The sequence below is a fragment of the Tribolium castaneum genome, chromosome 6 (genome assembly GCF_031307605.1).
Source record: "Tribolium castaneum strain GA2 chromosome 6, icTriCast1.1, whole genome shotgun sequence".
Classification (NCBI taxonomy): Eukaryota; Metazoa; Arthropoda; class Insecta; order Coleoptera; family Tenebrionidae; genus Tribolium; species Tribolium castaneum.
In genome coordinates this window covers 8,965,827-8,985,775 of record NC_087399.1, presented here as the reverse complement: position 1 = coordinate 8,985,775, position 19,949 = coordinate 8,965,827, and the positions used below count along the sequence as shown (strand labels likewise).

The window sequence follows — 19,949 nt, the reverse complement described above, 5'->3', positions numbered from 1 at the left end:
TAACATACCACTGAGTTGGTGCGCCAGTTTTTGAGCACCCTGTATAGTTTTTTAAAGAGATGAGATGACAAACCCAGTGACGTATTAAGTAGAGTGTACTATGTTCACCTAGAGTTTATTGTTTTCACCTAGCGTTTATTATTTCACTTAGCGTTTACAATTTAGACTGTGGAAGTGTACGTAGCGTTTAATGAAATAACCATGCGTTTAATATTTGTTTATTTCGCATATAAAAATGCAAGTTTGTGCAACTGTTATCAATGGAAACAGACAAAATGAAATTTTGTCTCTCATTTTGTCGCAATGCATACAGTAACTTTTTGTTCATGATGAGATGGAAGAAATTAAATAAAGACGAAATAGAAAAAATAGCATATTACACTCGTTATACAAGACATCTTGTCGAACGCGTTTCTTTGGAGCACGACGAACTTGTATACTATTTCCCAAACCTAACAGTCTATCGTAGAAATTGTAGGCAACCTCGAATTCAGAATTCCCTTCTCCCTAACCCCACTCCATCCCCACCACTTTTTGCCCAATGGAGAGGGGCCCCCAGACCGACCATATGTGCAAGAATAATCACTCGCGATGCGTCTCCACCTCGCGTTCCTCTTCACTTTCCTCCTTTCGACGGCGTCCCCTGCCGGCCTTATCGGCGACGCCCTCGACATCATCGGCGTCGCCAAAGACATAGTGATCGGCATCGCCAAAGCATGGAACATCATCGAGGATCGCGTCGAATTCTCCGACGTTCCATTCCCACTCTTGGACAAAACCGAAAGGAAACTCTTCGCAAAAATCGACCTCCTCAACACTCGCTTGAGCCAATTGAGTGCCCAAGTGGACGCCGTTGGTACGCATACGATCTCGATGATGCTCAATAATCTCCCGGAGCGAATCCGGTTCGAGTTGCGACTCAACGACCTTTTGAATTATCACGATATGGTCGGGAACTCCTTCCATACAATGCAGAAATATGTCAAACATAGGGATGACTTGGAGAAGGCGACGCTGAAGGACTACGCCGACAGTGTGGTCTCGCACGACCAGAACTCCATCAAAGGGATGCTCGAGACGATATACACCTACGTGGTGCCCTCAGGACAAGGGATTAACGATAGGGGAATCCTCCAACTTCTATCCAACAATCTCAAGGTAAGAGAAAATGATAAAAGTTCGTTGACTTGACCGTTACGATTCGCGGAAATTTCAAAACAATCTTTGTCTATGGCGAGATGATTCATTGTGATAATTGTTGACACCTGGAGGTTTCAATGAATCAGGTTTCGGGTCAGAGTAGAAGAATTTCAGCTTCCTGTTAAATCACCACAAATCGTAGCTAAACCTCTGTTTGTGTGTCTTATCGTACAATTAGTTATCATCGAGGCAAATGCCTCGCAAATTAATTAACAACGATCTCTGGACGGAACGATGGCATTGAGAGAAAAAAAACAAGAATTTATTTCTCTTTCACGACCAGTTTTGCTTGCGTAAGCTGTTTCTCACAACTTGAAAAAAATTTGCAAAATCTGAATTGTTTCGCTACCTTTGTTTACTTCTTCTCTTCATATTTTATCTTTTAGTTTCGTACTATTCTCTTCTTTTTATCTTTAGTTGAACTCTTCTTTACGAGCCGGAAATTTCGCAAAATAATGAACGGAAGGCCAAGATCAAGTCATTTTTAACCTTCATGTGTGATTTTTAGGCTTGTTTTGGCCAAATTTCTTTTTTCGCTGCTTCAGTAGACAATTACATTATTTGGCTCTAATAATTACAGTGGAGTCAGGTTATACCGAACTCCAAAAGTGCATCAAAATTAGTTTTTGGAAAAGAGTAATATGTATACTGTGTAAATTTTATAATAGTGCTATTATAAAGAGTGATAGTAAGGCTCCAAAGAAGTGAAAATAAGTCAACTTGCATTATCCAAATATTCATAGTTTCTGAGATATAGAGTTTTGGTCGGCGATAAATTTGGGACAAACAAAAATTTTAAATAAATCTAATCTCAGAGCTTAATTTTTTAAAATGTATTACATTGTGTTAAAATTAGCAAAAACAAATCCCCCCATAAAAAAATTAAATTGTAAAGATTTTGTACCATTTTTTTGGTCAAGATACTGAATTTCATTTGCTCAAATGTCACCGCCTACTTAGTCATGTAAACTTTGAAAAAAAAATACTCAAAGGACGCAAACCTAGTTGATATTCCATTTTTTAATGAATTTTTAGACGTTGAAGGTTGCAGCCTCTAAATCTCAAAAACTAGTAAACGTAGTAAAAGTTCGAATAAAGCTGATTTATTTTGATTTCCTTTGAGCTTTACCAAATATTTACAAAACTAGCAAATTCACACTGTAATTATGTTTAGAAACATACGTTTTTATTGATTAAAATGTTTTTAGTTAGTAATTCAATAATCTGTTCATCAGTTAACAAATCTCTTGCTGCTTCGCATTATCCAATACAATCTTGAACACCATTATATATTGTAAAACTTTATGGTGTACAAAGAAAACGTTGGTACAATAAATCATTTGGCATTAGCGCTTCACAAACGGTGCTCGTTTTGGTCCTTTTATTTCTTTTTAAATAATTTGAAATCACTCCAGTACTCACATTACCTTTTTTCGCCAAAATTATTTTTTTTATTCTTCTCTTGTTTTTTCATTACAAATAAAACTATACAACTTCATGGAATCCAAAACCAGCAGAACCTAAACAAAATATTCCACCTTCTTTTACGAATTAATTTAAACGAGAAACAACGATTTGCTCCAATAACACCACCCAATGAAAAGCGTTTAATTTACGGATGAATTGTTATTAATTTTGTTACGAGATCGTCAAACATTTCCTGAATGGCAAACAAGTGTCAAATTACAACAATACAAAACTGCAAATATGACAGATAATTCAGGGAAACTCAATCGGACGGAAACAAGATACGGACCCATCTTTTGACCCAACCAAGGTTACCGGAATATTGACAAATTTCTTTGTTCTTTCAACCGCAACAAAGAGACCTCCCCTAATTAAACCAAATTGGAGCCATGTGTTTGTAGAAAAACCAAGCACAAATGTGACTAATAATTCCCCCCTCAATAATACTCAAAGAGAAAGAACCAAGGTCTACACAACACGAACCCAAAAGATGTCGTTAGTTCCACACGAAACCACGACCAGTGCGCAGTGAAATTATTCCCTCGACAATAATAACAGTAAGATCCGGCGGATGACACCAGTCGGAGTTTCTTTGTGTGCCAACAAAACAAGTGCCAGTGTTTTGTCATCCAATCAAACGGTAAACATTTTTACGAAACTAGAAAAATAAAGCAACGAGCGACCTTGATATAATTGTTATTGTTATTACCAATACGGCAAGAATTTAATCGAGGAAAAACGAAAGTTGGGACAAAAATCCGGACGTTTCAAGCATAAAACCAGTGAAAATATCCGACTTTCAAGGAAATAAACTCTTACTTAACCGCACATGTTCCACTTAACTCAGCGACTTATTGCAAATTACGTCGATATTTTCATCTCAATCAGGGTCAAATCTGTTGCGTACATTAAACCTCTTTATCACATCAAATTCACTCTCGAAACAAAATTCTAGATAACAACCAACCATGATCTTCCGTACTCTCTTACTCTTGGCCTTCCTCACCCTCGTCAAAGCGCGAATTAAAACCCCGGCCAAAGTCGACGTCGACCAACTCCGTTCCGACTTCCTCAACCTCGAAGACCAACTATGGAACTTTGTTTCCGGTCCGAGTGACAACCAACTCAAAGAAAACGACCAAATCGAAGTCACACTTATACGAGAATTTGAAAAATTCGGCGATAAAATCCAACAAGTCTTACCGCACGACCTCAACCACGGACTACAAACACTGGAAGGAGTTTGGGCCTACGCCTACGCGTACACCGATCTGAGGGCAATTTATGCCCTTTACGAGACCTTTCGCAGGTTTCAAGCCCTTCAGACGGCCGAAGGAAGGATACCATCGCCCAAGCAGGCATGGGTCGACCTGACCAAAGCCATTTTAGACGACCCAAAAAACAGCATTAACGAGTCGCTAACGAGGCTGCATTACGTCGTCGAGCAAAAAAACCTATTCGTAGAGTCGGAAAAGGTAACAGTTATGAGGCAAAAACACGGAGGCACGAATTTCTTGATAATTTGAACCAAAATCAAATAGTAATAAAATAAAACAAAGTGTGCAGAACAGAAAAATTACAGTGGTGTCCGGTCATATGGAATGAGAAAATTATCAAAATGAGTTCGTTATTTATTTTTGAGGTTCGCTATAAAGGGGTAAATTTAAAAAAGTGATCTTATAGCTGTGGAATTTTTAACTGGAATAAAATTCATAACTTGAATGTGGACGATTTTTGTGAAAATTCCGGAAACATGTCAATTATTTTTCGAATTTTTCGGGGAATAAATTTAAATTTGGCCCTCACCATAAATTTTAAACAAATAAGATCTCTGAGGTTAGTTCTTCAAAATTACACTGACTTAAAAATTATCAAAAAAAATGCGTAAAAATGTAAGTAACAATTAGCAAAATAATGTATTTCAGATAAGTAAACATTTTAAAAAGTATCAAACGTATGCTAAATAGTCAATGTATTTCAGAAAGTCACTTGTCAATTCAATTCATTTTTCCTGTAATAGATTTGATACAGTCTGAACTAGGGGATAGTGGGGTAAAAGGTTTAGAGTTGTTAATGACTGGAAGAAGTTTCCGCATGAAATAACTAACTCGCCACCTCTAATTACAATTAAGAATAAAATTGATATTTTTTTTTAATTTGAGTACGTACATAAAAAATATACACTGACCCACTCAATTTTTTTTCTATTTTTTTTCAGGGCTCTGCTATTATGTTAAGTTAATTAATAATAATAATAAAATGATCCTTCCAAAAATCAAAAAACTACTCGTGGGACCTTGGTCACGATTTTAGAATTTTACTGTTCAAGTGTTCTGTATTTACGGACAGTCATTTATAACAGAGTCAAATAGACTCCAAAAACAGGCGGTGTGATTTGTTGTTTTGGAACATTTTGACTTAAGGTAGATACTTTTTAATTCTTTGTTAAAGCTATGTCTTGTTATATTTTTTCATTCGTACCAAATTTTTGAGTGTTGCTAAAGAATTTTGCATTTTACAAGAAAATAAATTACGTTTTTTTGGTACATCACTAAAAATTCTATCTTAAAGGCTAAGGTATGCTTTTGCTATGAAAATCAATTGCATGATAATGGTACTATTTCAAGGGATCATTTTACCTCTACCTACGGGGTAAAATGATCCTTTAGCACTGTGCGCATTTTGTCCTTTGCTATTAAAGGCCTTTAACTATTTAGCTTTCTCGACCATACCAAAATTATTTTACCAAAAATCTAAAAATTAACACATTATAATTATTCTCCCCACGAGGTCTCTTCTCTTTGAGGGATTATTTTACCCCACTCTCCCCTAAAAAGAAGGTGTAGTTCCTTATAACCCGACTCCAATGTATTTAATTTTGTTCGGCAATTAAATTATCAAAAAATATTTGTGCACAAAACATTCCTTTTTTCATGGTTTTACTTTGCGCCGTTTTTTTATTTTGCGCAATGTAAAGTCAAAATTTCTAAACGTCAAAATATATTAATAAATAATTTGCTGTTTAAAACACTGCAATTGTAGAAAAAACGTTGTTTATATTCGCAGAGTTGGTTTTTTGAGCTTTTGAATGTATTTTTTATTTCGGCCTAAAAGTCTCGATAAAAACCTAACAAAGAAGTACAATATTATTCGGTTTTGTCGAGAAATGATTACTTTTTCTCTTTGCTAGTGTATTTGTTTTCAGTACAGATTTTCAAATGCTAAACATCTATTCGTTGAAACCTCCATTGCGATAAAGTACACCTTTTCCAATTGTAGATTAATTTCAGAAAATATCAAATGCATTTCAGAATAAAAGATGAATTGTATTTTCTTTCATTCTGAAATACTACAACTGGAAAAGGCCAGACTCCGCCCGTCGCCTATTCGCTCCGCCCCTAATCACCCGCCCCACCTCTTTCAGGAAATCGAAGGCGACATGTTATGCAACTCGCACCAATCGCCTCAACAAGTCCTCTTCTCGCTTTACAACGCCATAGCCCTCACCGAACTCAAAGGCTACACAATGATACAATTCGCCTACATGTTGAAACGTCTCTACGGCGAAGGCAACTTCACCACCGAATCACAAATCGCGCGCGAACGCTTCCAAGAACGAACAACAAACATCATCGACGCTGTCAAGTCGGCCATGTCCACAACCTCGCGAGATCTATGGAAATGTGACCCTAAACGACACGTTTCGGGCGAAACTTATGTCGAAGTGACCCAACTTTTGCAAGGTTATATTCAAAATGAAGTTGATTTAAATCCGGAAGGAACGTGTCGTGAAAACTGCGCCGAATACACCTATACCAAAAGTCATGGTTGTTTCCAAAACCTCTGGTGTCGTAAACAAAGGCGGTGCCATGGAAAAGTGATAAATTGTAAATATGTCGACTCCGATATGTGGGTGTGTCCTGCGGATAATCAAAGTCGCAGATACGAATACGTCGAATACGAAAATGGGCGTGTCCTAGGGCGGAAACAGGGATGTAGGAGGGGCACAAGCAAGGTTGATAGTTGGTGGAGGTGGCTGTTCTGGCACTGCTCTTACTGTTTCTGTCTCTGTGACGAACAAGGAGTCCACTCTGACCGTTACATCAATCTAAGAGCTTCAATCGCCGATATTAAGAACAATCGCGTGGTCACTGGACTACGTTTCGTCAAACATAATCGAATCATTCACTTGCAAATCCAAGAAGGCAAGCTGTTACCACGTGGTAACATCGATGTAACGACAGTTCATTGGGTACCAGTCGAAGAATACAAAATAACCGATTCCAATGTTGCCAACGCCCAAGACTATCACACCCTAACTTGGGAGAAACGCGCCGTGGATTTGGACGACTTGGTCGCGGATGAGGGTTACGTTGTAACCGGTGTCCGGTTCAAAGTGATCGGTTCACACCTCAATTTCGAAATTTACACGACACCGTTTGACTTCGAAACGGGACAACTAATCGACCCCGAAACTAAAAGTATGTACAAGGACAACCCCAACACGGACTCCTCGTTGTATAAACCACGGTAAGGAGTTATAACCGTTTTGAAAATCGTAATTATGTTTTTTTGTTGTTTAGGACCCGAGTCAGGTTGACCAACCCCGATATCAGCACCCGATCACCGTCGCCCTCTCTGCCCGACTCGAAAACCGACCAATACATCGAATTCACCAACAGTGACATGGACCGAGATGCCGCGCAAACAACAGTTCCATTCTTGGACGCCCAACCTGTTGACTCCCTTCAACCGGTGCCCCTAAGCGGTGCTGGGATTTTCCACAAGGGGCAGAAATATTTCGGCGGTTTCATCGCCCCCAAACTAATAACGTACGACTTCAGTAAGCACCTCCAAATCGCTTTTCCCGAAAGCGAACCGGCGGTTAATTAACCGCATTCATACGTAAATAACCCAATTGTAATACTCTGTGATTTATGTTACGTTTTTGAAACTACGTTATTGTAATAGTCATGTTAGTTTTCATCAATGTTTTTGTATGTTTGTCAACGAATAGACTAATTATTTATACTCATGTAATGGTTTTATTTGGTGGCCTTCAGGACCATTTTGACCCGGGGAGTGTGTTTGACCTCGATATTTGTTCAAAATTTTAATTAATGGCATGCAAATTGATGACGTGATGCTCGACGGAACGTAAATGATTTTTATTCATCGGGTTTTGGGTAATTGGCCGAGGTTTTAATCGGATTTTAATGGAATTAGACATTTTTGATTAAGAAAAAATTCGACGTGAAATCATTTCATCAATTATGGAGAGTAAGTCGTTGGCAATAAAAATACAAAATGACATTTACTTGAAAATTCCTGCAGCAACTGCCTCATTCTTATTTAATTAAAAATACAAAAAATGCGAAAGTTGATGCTTCGATTTTACTTAAAGTTTACACCGTCAGAAAGGGCAAAGCGCAAAAAACCACAGCAGAAAAATATTTTTCAAGTCTTCAATTATTAAAGTGATGAACTGATTTGTTAAAAATTTTGCTTAATTCATAAAAAAAATTACGGTTTCGAAGAGAGCAACTAAAGACAGCATCGTATGCAGATTGTTTACCTAATAAAAAATTCAAACGACCTACAATTGCGGTAATTTCAAGATTCTTATTCAGATGGTAAAAATGTAGCAAAAGTTTTCAACATGTGTCTGACTTTCAACTCTGTATTATTAGGTTTTTCCACCATTTTTTGGCTCAATTTGTGTTGGTGTTGTCTCCATTAGTTAGCAGCGATATGAGGATCTGTCAAGGTAGAGGTATAATTTTGATTTGTGACATTGTAGTTGGGTAATGTTGATGTTTTTTTTAATTCGATATACAGGGTGCTCAGAAACTGGCGCACCAACTCAGTGGTACGTTGTTGAGAAGCATGTGTAGATCACGGGAAAAATTTTGAAAAAATTTCTAAAGTCATATTTTGAAAAATCTGGAGCTATAAATTTATTTTGTTAACTTCTTCAGTTTTTATTATTTTTTAATGTTTTTATGTTTCACACTAAGTAATCGTTGCCTAACACAACGATGAATAATTATTTTTACATTTCCCATCAGACTTTAGCAGTTTTTTTAAATCAAAAAAAAAATTCATCAAAAAAATTACAGTTTGTAGATGTGCCAACACTGGGAATTATTTCCTAGGAAACCGTTTAAAAAATAATTTATTTTTATTGTTGATCCAATTCGGAAATAAAATTAACTAGACGCCCTCTGGTGATGACTTTTGAACTATGTCGAAAACAGTAAAGAAATTTTCGTAATGCCACATTTAACTGACATTTAATGAATTGTTCAACAATTTTGCGTGTATAGTGTTAATTATTTACAATAGAAAGAATGACTTTAAAAGTACGTGGTGGTAAATACTAGCGTTGACTTTGGTTCTGTAGTTTTTCGTGGTATAAAGTGTTTATTGTTGGAACTTGAAAGTGGATAAAAAGTGAAAAATATTCAAATTTTGATTACAAAGTGTTATCAAACAGTTGTCTAATTAAAGATTATAAGTAATGGATCACAGCGAACACAAAGTTTGGCTCAAGAAACCAATAAATTAGTGAAGTGTTATGAATTTTAGGTTAGAATTTTCCACTGAAAAAATCATGAAATGCTGCGGTAAATCTGCAAAACTACAATAAAGATTAACAACTGCTGATACATTTAAACGTAAATTATGCCAAAAGGTAGGCTTTTCAATGTCTTTGTAATAATTTTCCAATAAAGAAAGTGAACCAAACAGTCATTCGTTATTCGTGTTTTCCTCGTCATCTCTCATTTGTCAACATAAGTTTCTTGCATCAAAGATGCAATAATCATTCCGCATAGGCAATGTAATAATTGTGAAGCCCCAAAATTCGTACAACGCTCAAAATATCCGAATAAACATTTTCCCGCCATTTATGGTTACTGTTTTCGACCTAGCTCAGTGGCGCCCCCCAACGGTAATTTTACTTCCGAATTCTATTACATTCCCGACTGTTAGACAACGTTGCCACATATCATTTATCTAAAATTAGTTATTTATCAATAACTTTAATACAAAGAATTTTTTTACTATTTGTACCTTTATATGTAACCAGCTCTCTACCACACACCATTGAGTTGGTGCGCCAGTTTTTGAGCACGCTGTATAATCATTTCTTTGTTTATTCACCCATTTGTTATTATCACAATTTTTGTTTTTGTGAAGAAGAGTTACTGAATTTATTGATTGATTTGTTGAACCTTCCAAAACATTGTGTTAAATAAATACATACAAATTGAAAATGAAACATACAATAACATTCATTTAAATACATAAATCTTGAAGTAGCTATGACATTTAAAAAAAAATAAGCTTTTCATTAAAGTACAACTTAGTCCTATAAGAATGAAACAAATAACTGAAAAAATTGGCATTATCCAGCTAAATTCAACACAAAAGAGTGCCTTGTAACGTCTTCATCTTAAAAGTGTACCGTTCACGCGAATAAAGAAGATACAAATTTTGAAAATTTCGCTAAAATGTCAATCGCGCAATGCGATTTCAACCAAAATTATTTTCTCAAAATCTGAGCTAGAAAAGGTGTTTCAGAAAACCTGAACATGGACATCAAAAATGTACCTCTCTGTATATTTTCCAAACCAAATGTTAAGTAATCTCGTAATTAGATAAACCTCTTTGTCCACACTTTCGCAGCAAATACGATTACTCAACTAAACGGATTATATTTTTTGTTAATGACGATTTATCATAATATTCCGTTTAATTTTACTCAGTTTGTCACTCGTCGTTCCCGCAAACGGACGGCTTGTTACATTAAACAAAATAAAGATCAACAACTCGCTAATTAAAATTTTCGACAACAATCATCAGTGACCAGTGTGTGTTGTTTATTTTTGAGTGCTTAATAGACATTCGTCCGATTTTTTAAAGGAATGGATCTACGGCGAGAAATGCAAGAATAATCCGGATTAAAGGGTTAGTTCACAATTTTTAATCAGAAAAATTAAACTTCTAATATCTTTAACTAAAAATCACATATTGATCTCGTTTCTTTTAATTACAGTAGGTCCGTTTATGAAGATGAGGAAACAAGAGTAGATGCCATAAGGTAAGTGAATTTTATTTATATTTTCTTCCGCTTATCATCCCTAAGTAGTGTAAGAAGTACTCGTAATTCTCTAACCTCTAACGCAACAATTTTCATAAAATGAATTAATGGTTAGAAACTGACAGGCACAAGTTCTTATTATTTTAATTTAATAATTCTCATTTAAAAACAGGCAGTACGGAAAATTAATTAGGATAATTTGAAAAATATTTTATTTAATTTGGCGTTTTCCTGCCACAGAGTGTTCTGCGCATTTAAAATTAGATCGTCTACGCTATAAAAATTAGTTTTTGCATAACAAGAAGTAGTATTTATTTCTTGTTAGTCGTTAAAGCCCTGTCCACAAACGCTCCAAAAGAACAAATGTCTTATTGCTAAATAAAATGGTAAGTTTTCGGTCCTGTTTACCAAAACCCCCACAAAAAACGAGCTCAAGCCCTCAAAAAAGGCCTATTTCTAAACAAAATAATGGCATGTCCGAGGAAAAACTTTCTACACATAAAAAGAAATGCAAATCACACTCTTAAACCAGTTTAACCTCTCGCGTCAAAGTTATCAGCTAAAAAACGTACTCAATGCAAGAAAAAACATAGTATCGAATTTCCACCTCATCTTCGTCAAAATTCCTCAAAATAATTGTCTTAAAGCACCTCCAGCAGGTATAAATTTTATTATTTTTCACCCATTTTTTGGCTCGGTTCATCTTAAGCTCGTAAAAAAGCCATAGTTAATTTAACTCAGACGCTCAGCCAAAATAACAAAGTTTAAAGAAAAATTTCGGTATTGATTCGTAAAAAATAATGTATACACTCACCTGAACCCTCAGTGGATGCATAATCATAACCATCAGGTCCTCATTCGATGGCAAAACCTCATCCAAGGTAATCCCCTGTTTGGCAACAGCTTGACACAAAAAAACCGAAAAGTAGCGATGAAGTGGCAAATGAAACGACACTTGTAGATTATCGTTCTACAAAAAACAACAATGTACACAAACCCTACTCAAAAAAAAAAACAAAAATTTACCATATTTAAACAAGTAAAATTGATCGCTTCGAGCCAACTCCTCAATTCCCTCAAACAGGCCGAAAGCACTTTTCGTGTCAAATCGGCCGTACTCGCATCCGTCAAATGCGACACTAGCGCCCACATTGGATAAGCACTAGCTTCCAGTTCGGCACTAAACGCCGCGAAATAAGTATTAGGTTCAAATTTAACGTGTTCTTTAGTTTCACGTTGATTGACATTCATGCCTTGAAACATGCCCAAGAAACCAAACCACATCTTGATCAGCATATCATCGGACATGAATTTAAGCGCGACAGGACGGTGCGACAGCACATTGTTTAAATCGCTAACTAATGGCCAATAGCAATGATCCGTCATGACACGCTTGCTGCAATCGACCACGTAATGGAAATTATTTTCGGGGGCTAAAACAAACAACAATCAAAATGAAATTAAATCACAATAAAAGAAAAACTCACCGTGGAGACTATTCTCGACCAAAATCTTACTCATCATGTACCTCAAACTCACCACCATCACGTGTAAGAGATTCAATTGTTCGGTCATACGCAACGCGAGACTTTCATTCGAGAATAATTGCACGCTAGCGTGAACGACTCGATTACTGACGTTTTCGGGATCATTCGTCCGTTCCAACATCATCGAAATGCGACTATAGTGTAAAACAATTGCGCGCATCAAAGCCTCCTTGTAATCCGGGTCCGGTAACATATTCAAGAGCAAACAGACGACTTTTTCGGGAAATTCAAACATAACAGTCCAGAAAACAAGTTCTTCGAGGAACGTCTTATGCGCCAAATTCCTCTGGAGCGAAGGACAGTCTTTATACTCTTCTAACGGTTCCGGATTGGCTAACGAAGCCAACGCTTCTTCGTAGATTCGTTTCGATTCGGTGAGATAGGCGGCATATTCCGAATCGCAATTTTGGGGGATTTCGTTCAAGTCGCGATATTTCTGCGGATTGGTCAATGCTGATGTCATCACGCGTCGCATCAGCGCCCCCATGTTGTTAAAATCCACCAACATGGTAATAAAACCATCCGCGTCCTGGATTGGACCTTTCATATGACTGAAATCATGATTCAATGAAGTCATCAAATCAAAACCACACACAAAAACACTCACCAGTTCTCCCTCAAATGTAAAAGAAACCGAAAAATAATCCGGGGCATCATCGCCTCAGCGACACACATCAGATCGTTCGGTGCTTTACCCTTATTTGCCGATTTGTCAGGGCCGTGTTGATCGCAAAACCTGCAAAAATTCGCTCAAAAAATGTATTTTTTGAATTTTTCAATACCCTGTCTCCTTCATGACCGAGGTGTCGCCACAATCGCACGCACCGCCCGCTTGACTCAGAAACATGTTGAAGTCGTGTCGCTGATGGTTGCCTTTTTTGAAACAGTCGGTACATAGCGACATACAGGGTGATATGCCGCAGGTGCGACATCGATAGGCCACAAAGTTGGGCGTCCAGACGAGGCCACAGGTCGTTTGGTTGTCGTACGCTCGAACTGGGGACAAATTTTCCAATCAACCTTTAATGTTAATTTTCTTTTCAAGTTTATATGATTCATAATGTCTGCTATTTGATTTGTTCATAATAGCCATGATCACATAAATTCATGAATATGCAGAAACCGGTAATTTATATTTCAATTTTTGAATAGAAATTATTAAATTAACTGGACCATAAAAACGTTTATTGGTTTATAAATATGTAAAAGTAGAATAAAAATTGTGTGTATTGTGTAAAATCGCGCTGCAATTGATTAATTAATTAAACCCTTAGCGCACAATTACCAATTAGTCGCACTGGATGCAGCAAGGTCTTAATTAAAAAAATTGGCCACTTTTAATGAAATTAATCAATTTTCACTTAACCTTTCAACTTGGAGCTTGAAACAAAAGCACTTAATAGAATTGTAGTGAAAAGAGGAAACAAGTCAACCAGAACGCGTCTAATTGCTACAGTAATGGAAAGTGTAAAAAAATCTGATACATTTGCGCGTTTCTCACAAATTTTTCAAAATTGCGACAATTATTCCAAGTGGAGTTTTTTCGGCAGGAAGTGTCGAATTATTCGGTCATTGTGGCCCACCAACTTTAAATGTCGCTAATTAAGTGCAATTTTTTCGACATAAATCTTGAAACCTTCTTGGTAAAAAATACGCTTCTACTACAACAATAACAATTTCAACTAATGACTCGGTCATAGATAATTAACAACATCCTATGCGTTATATTATAGTCTTATCGACTCCGCCAGGTTGCTCACATATTCTTGTGCAGTTCACTGAATGGAAAAATTCAAAATAATACGTCTGACGGATTATTTGTTTAAATTTTCTCAAAGTGAATAAAGACATAAGGGTGCAAATGATAAACAAAAAAAAAGACAGGTTAATGCTCTCTATCAAATCAAAGACCTCGATTTAGATTAAACAAATAAATTGGTATTTACACACAATACCTACGCACTCTTTCATTGATTGCAAAAAACAAATTCAAACTAAAAAATGTAACAGTGTAATGCAAACTTTTACCCAACGCCCACAGGCAATAATTTCTTCATTAGTTTGTTTACAAAGCAATGTTTCGAATCATTACGTTTAAAAGTGTGAAAATGTTTTCTTTCGTCGTATCACACCTAATTCAATATTTTTTTATCAAAATTCTTAATTAAATTAAATTAAATTAATGTCAATAAATTTAAAAGTGTGAAATAGCTATTTATGGTGTAAGTAGTAAAGACGAATTTTATCCACGAAAAAATAATTTAGCGGCACACGTCTTCGCCACGTGCGAGAGGATAAAATTTTTTCCAATTCTTATTAATAAATAGCTCATATATAATTATTATTAAGGCCATTTTTAGAATGTTTAATCGCACTTTAATTTTAATTTCCGATCAATTCGGCGCTTTTAATAGAAATTGGAAAAATAGTCTCTTCTTCATAGCACACCAAATTCAATATTTTTTTATCGAAATTCTTATCGGATTTTCCCCGAAAATCCCATTGACCGACACATGAAATTTTAATTCAACTGACGTCTTTTATCAACTTCTATAGAAAAATTCCTGTCGTTACATTTAAAAGTGTGAAATAGCTAATTATGGTGTAAGTGGATATAAACAAATTTTATTAAAAAAAAAATTGTTTAGCGTCACTCGTCTTCGCTTTATGATATAATGTTTTTGAGAAGATAAAATTTATTGATTCACGTATATCGTACAATATTTTTTCCTATTCCTATTAACAAATATAATAAAATAAGCAATTTATTCATAGAAATTGAAAAAATGTCCTTGTCTTCCTCATAGCGCAGCTAATTCAATATTTTTTTATCGAAATTCTTATCGGATTTTTCTCGAAACATTCCCAATAACTGGCATCCTAAAATTTAATTCAATTGGCGTCTTTTACCGAATTCTATAGAAAAATTCCTGTTACGACTTTTAAAAGTGTAAAATAGCTATTTATGGTGTAAGTGAATAAAAACGAATTAATTTATCCACAGAAAATAGTTTAGCGTCACTCGTCTTCGCCTCGTGCAATAATGTTTTTGAGTAGATAAAATTTCTTTATTCACGTGTATTCACGTGCAACTGATTCAATATTTTTTTATCGAAATTTTTATCGGATTTTCCTTGAAACATTCCCAGTGACCGACATGAAAATTTAATTCAATTGACGCCTCTTATCAACTTCTATGGAAAAATTTCTGTCGTTACATTTAAAAGAGTGAAATAGCTATTTATGATGTAAGAAAAAATTAATATTTTTTAGTGGATAAAATTTCTTTATTTACGTGTATCATACAATATTTTTTTTAATTCCTATTAACAAATTGCTCATTTTATACAATTATTATCTAGGACCGTTTTTAAAACGTTTAATCGTAATTCAATTTTAATTCGCAATTAATCGGCGTTTTTAATACAATAAAATGAGCATTTTATTAACTAATAGGAGTTAGAAAAATGTTCTTCTCTTCCTCGTAGCGCACCTAATTCAAAAAATTTCAAATGAAACTCTTATCTAAAGTTCCTCGAAACGTTTCCAATGACCGACATACGAAAATTTTATCAATTGACGTCTTTTACCAACTTCGATAGAAAAATTCCTGTTATTACGTTTAGAAGTGTGAAATAGCTCTTTATGATGAAAGTGAAAAAGACAAATTTGATCCGCGAAAAAATAGTTTAGCGGCACTCGTCTTCGCCTCGTGCTATAATGTTTTTGAATGGATAAAATTTCTTTACTTACGTGTATCATTCAATATTTTATCCAATTCATATTAACAAATTGTTCTTTTCTTCCTCATAGCGCAAATAATCCAAACATTTTTTAATGAAATTCTTATCGAAATTTCCTCGAAACGTTTTCAATGACCGTCATACGAAAATTTATTTCAATTGACGTCTTTTACCAATTTTATAGAAAAATTCCTGTCATTACATTTAAAAGTGTGAAATACAAAAAATAGTTTAGCGGCACTCGTCTTCGCCTCGTGCATTAATGTTTTGAGATGACAAAAGTTGTTTATTCATGTGTATCATACAATACTTTTTCCAGTTCCTATTAACAAATTGCTCTTTTTATTATAATCATTACCTAGGGTCGTTTATAGAACTTTTAATCCCAATTTAATTTTAATTCGCGATTAATTCAGCGTTTTTAATATAATAAAATGAGCATTTGATTAATAAAAATTGGAAAAATGTACACTTGACGTCTTTTACCAACTTCTTTAGAAAAATTGCTGTCACTCCTGGAACTCCTTTTCACACTTTAAAAGTGTGAAATTCATGGTGTACGTGAATAAAGACGAATTTTATCCACGAAAAAATAATGCTTTTGAGTGGATAAAATTTCTTTATTTGTACAATATTTTTTCCAAATTGCTCATTTTATACAATCATTATCTAAAGCCGTTTTAAAACATTTACACGCAATTTAAATTTAATTCACGATTAATTTAATAAAATGTCCATTTTATTAACAGGAATTGGAAAAATGTCCTTTTCTTCCTCATAGCGCACCTAATTCAATATTTTTTTATCGAAATTCTTATCGGAATTTCCTTGAAACGTTCGCAATGACCGGCATACGAAATCGCATCGATTAATTACCGAATTTAATTCAATAACGTGACGTCTTCTACCAACTTCTGTCTGAAGAATCGTCCGTTTTCGCTATACAAGAATTCCCGTCACCGGCGACGCTTTCGTGCCAACGACCTCCGAAATTTCTTACTTCTTTCGTTTGAACATCCAATTTTAATTAACAAAATTCCCAACGAATCTAATAAAATAAAACACAAACCGAGACAAACATTGACCCAAATCTCGCGATTTTATCTTATCGAGACTAGCAACACAAAGGTCACGTTTCTCGTTCACATCCAAAATATTTATTATTGTTTATGCCCTAAAAAATTTTTCTAATTACGTGTGCATATGTGTGTGTGTATGCAAAAGCGAGCCAACGCGACCGGATATCCACAAATAAAATTTCGCAGACATAAATTTAGAAAGTGGTAGGCGGCCACCACAAAAAACATTATTTTAATGAACCAAATATGGTAAAGACCTCGAGGTGATCCAACAAATCAAAAATTAACACACCCAGATCTGACCATCTTTGCGATAACGAATCCTTCAAATCGAGACAAATCCACTCGTTTGGCGTAAAATTAACGATCTAACCTCGTTTGCGACCCAGACGCGAATTTTTGGCACGTAGAAGAATGTATTTACATAATTATTTGTAACGTTATTTGCCAAAAGAAAAAATTGTGCCACTTATTGTAATCAATGGAATTAGAAATGAGGAGTAATTAATCGACATTTAAAATCGCAATGTCACGTCTGGCGGGACCGTTTAACCAACGCAATAATTTATTCCAATTTAGAAAAAAAATAAACTGAACATTTTTTTAGCTGGGCTCCGCCTCATCGGCACAATCGTACGATAGCGGCCTTCATTTTTCCACTTATTGCATAAATGCTCGTTATCTAATAACCGCTTATTGAATTAACACCGATAGACATTCGTTCGGTTGTAGAAAAATTCGTGTATGTGTGTATTTCTTTGTTCGTGCCTCTTTTCGCGTTTAATTGGAATCACGCGAAGACAATGCTCGCACAATCTGATAAGGTAATTAGACGTTTTTGCTCTTGGATTTCAGGTTTTCGGCCAATTATCCAACAAGTGCAGCTTTTAATTTTAAATTCCAGATTCATACGCCTAATGATACGATTTAACGAATCATATGCGTAACGTGATTGGCCACTTCCTTCGCATCGAAATGAATTTTCTCGATCGAGCTGTTTGTTGTTATCACCAACACCTTGACATACACAGTGCGCGCTTTGAACTTGCTGGACGGCCTTGACATTTCTATTTTTTCTTAATATTACTTCAAAGAAAAAATCCGCAACAAACCCCTGAAACCAGTCCTCTGGACGACAAAATTTCGCCAGTTTTTGCTGCTCTTTGCCATAAATCGCACCACGACCTTTATTGGAATTCGAGAGGTTTAGAAGGTTGTTTTGTTGACAGTTTTCTTTGATATTCGATATTAAAAACCATTTTTGTTGCGTGGAGAACCAGCCGAGCTCGATAATGGTTTGTGTAATTCTATGAAACCTGCTGGAGTCGGATGACGATGGCCTGATCATGGACTCGAGACCGGTTGAAATTATTTTTTGGGAAGTAACTCGCTGTGACTCGCCTAATTCATCATCATCATCATTTTCACTTGTTTGTTTTCTGACGCCAAAAAAATTGACCAAACAAATCATTTTTAACCTCCATATCGTTAGAAAATCATTTCGTCACTGAACTTTTCATGTCTTGTTTGTAATTTTCCTTTCGTGAAACTCAACAGACAACGGTTACACGCAAGCTGTGTAGAGTGGGGAAATAAAAATTATAACCTTAATCAATATTTTTAATAAAATATAAATAAAACCGAATCAATTTTACACAAAATTGTACAACAACGGTAATGTTCATTCAATCGTTCCCAAACTACGGCAACAATCCGGAAAACAAATGACGGTACTTCCGTGGGTCGCTTGATTTGTCGGCAATTACGTGAAAGACACATATGGTTTGAATTACTGGTTGCATTTTTGGAATACTCATTTCGATTTGGTACCGGAAGTGGTACACCTTTTCTAAACTCTGTTCATATTTAAACAAAATTTTGGTGAAAAAATGTGGGAAGCAGTTCAAAATTAGAGGAAATTCTACATTCTTCTTTATCTTGGTTTCAAAATTGGCATTTTTCTCAATTCCTTCACCAAATCCAATACAACCAGACTCTCTTATTGATTGCTTTCTGTCTCGTTCATGATTAGTTCGCACTTTCGTCACTTTCCTGCTAAAAATTGAAGAATGTTAATCAATGTTAAAACGGTGGTCTTATGACACTTCTGCTTTCACACTTTTCGTCTCAACATTTACAGAGAGTGCGTTCTCGATGGAATTTGTCACTGATTCAGTGTTTTCGTCATCAAATGTCATAGAGAAAATTTTTTACAGGCGTCTATTGACAACTTTTTTTACCATTTCCCTATAACTGCAGTTTATATCTTCTTAGACGTTTTCACAAATTTTCATAATTCTTCCTGGATTTTTCAGGTAGGAGTTCTAATAAAACTACCTTAGTTGCGTTTATAATAATTCTCAGATGAGTACACTGCATATTCTTTTCTGTATCCATTCTCGATCAAAATTAGCTTCTAGACACTAAACACTTTTATGACGTTTTAATTTATTTTTGAGGAAAACAAATTTGTTTCTTTGATAACATCGATACCTTCTTAGACGAAAAACGTTTTAACTGAACAATAATAAAACATTAAACTAAAGTTATTATACAATACAGTCGTGGATAAAATGTAGTATTCAATTCGTGAATAATGGACACACGAATAATTACAACACTCACTCGTGTTTTATTTTAAACAACCCTCCTATAATATGGCCTACATTATACACTACACTCATTTAATAATTGAGGTGTTTAGTACTACAGGCTGTTTTAAAATTGACGAATTCCGAGTTTAGAGCATTGTAGAGAATTACTTCAGTAGTCCAAATATAGAAAAAAATAAATAAAAATCGGGGCTTTC

The 19,949-nt window shown here is 35.2% G+C and overlaps 2 protein-coding genes across 3 annotated transcripts in view; one reads left to right on the top strand and one right to left on the bottom strand.

The window, feature by feature from the left end:
* The window catches only part of Ubr3 (Ubr3 ubiquitin ligase), a 56,912-nt gene that overhangs the window by 33,310 nt on the left and 3,653 nt on the right, over positions 1-19,949 (bottom strand). The window contains exons 2-6 of the mRNA XM_964327.5: positions 13,101-13,314; positions 12,926-13,054; positions 12,259-12,869; positions 11,798-12,204; positions 11,586-11,741 (exon numbers count right to left, since the gene is read on the bottom strand). Coding sequence (XP_969420.2) covers positions 11,586-11,741; positions 11,798-12,204; positions 12,259-12,869; positions 12,926-13,054; positions 13,101-13,314 — 1,517 coding nt within the window. The remainder of the gene's footprint in view (positions 1-11,585; positions 11,742-11,797; positions 12,205-12,258; positions 12,870-12,925; positions 13,055-13,100; positions 13,315-19,949) is intronic.
* Positions 557-7,702, top strand: LOC658141 (hypothetical protein). 2 transcript variants are annotated; one of them, XM_008198247.3, is made up of 4 exons: positions 3,148-3,307; positions 3,623-4,142; positions 6,092-7,197; positions 7,251-7,702. In XM_008198247.3, exons 2-4 carry the CDS (start codon positions 3,636-3,638, stop codon positions 7,558-7,560), a joined length of 1,923 nt encoding a protein of 640 aa, XP_008196469.1. In that variant the 5' UTR covers positions 3,148-3,307; positions 3,623-3,635; the 3' UTR covers positions 7,561-7,702. The 2 variants fall into 2 exon arrangements, with proteins under 2 accessions (XP_969643.2, XP_008196469.1); XM_964550.5 differs by lacking the exons at positions 3,148-3,307; positions 3,623-4,142 and adding an exon at positions 557-1,158.

Coding starts and splice junctions, on each gene's coding strand:
- LOC658141 (XM_964550.5), top strand. CDS start 592: ATGCGTCTCCACCTCGCGTTCCTCTTCACTTTCCTCCTTTCGACGGCG. Junction 1,159..6,091: donor TTCTATCCAACAATCTCAAG/GTAAGAGAAAAT, acceptor CACCTCTTTCAG/GAAATCGAAGGCGACATGTT. Junction 7,198..7,250: donor TCCTCGTTGTATAAACCACG/GTAAGGAGTTAT, acceptor TTTGTTGTTTAG/GACCCGAGTCAGGTTGACCA.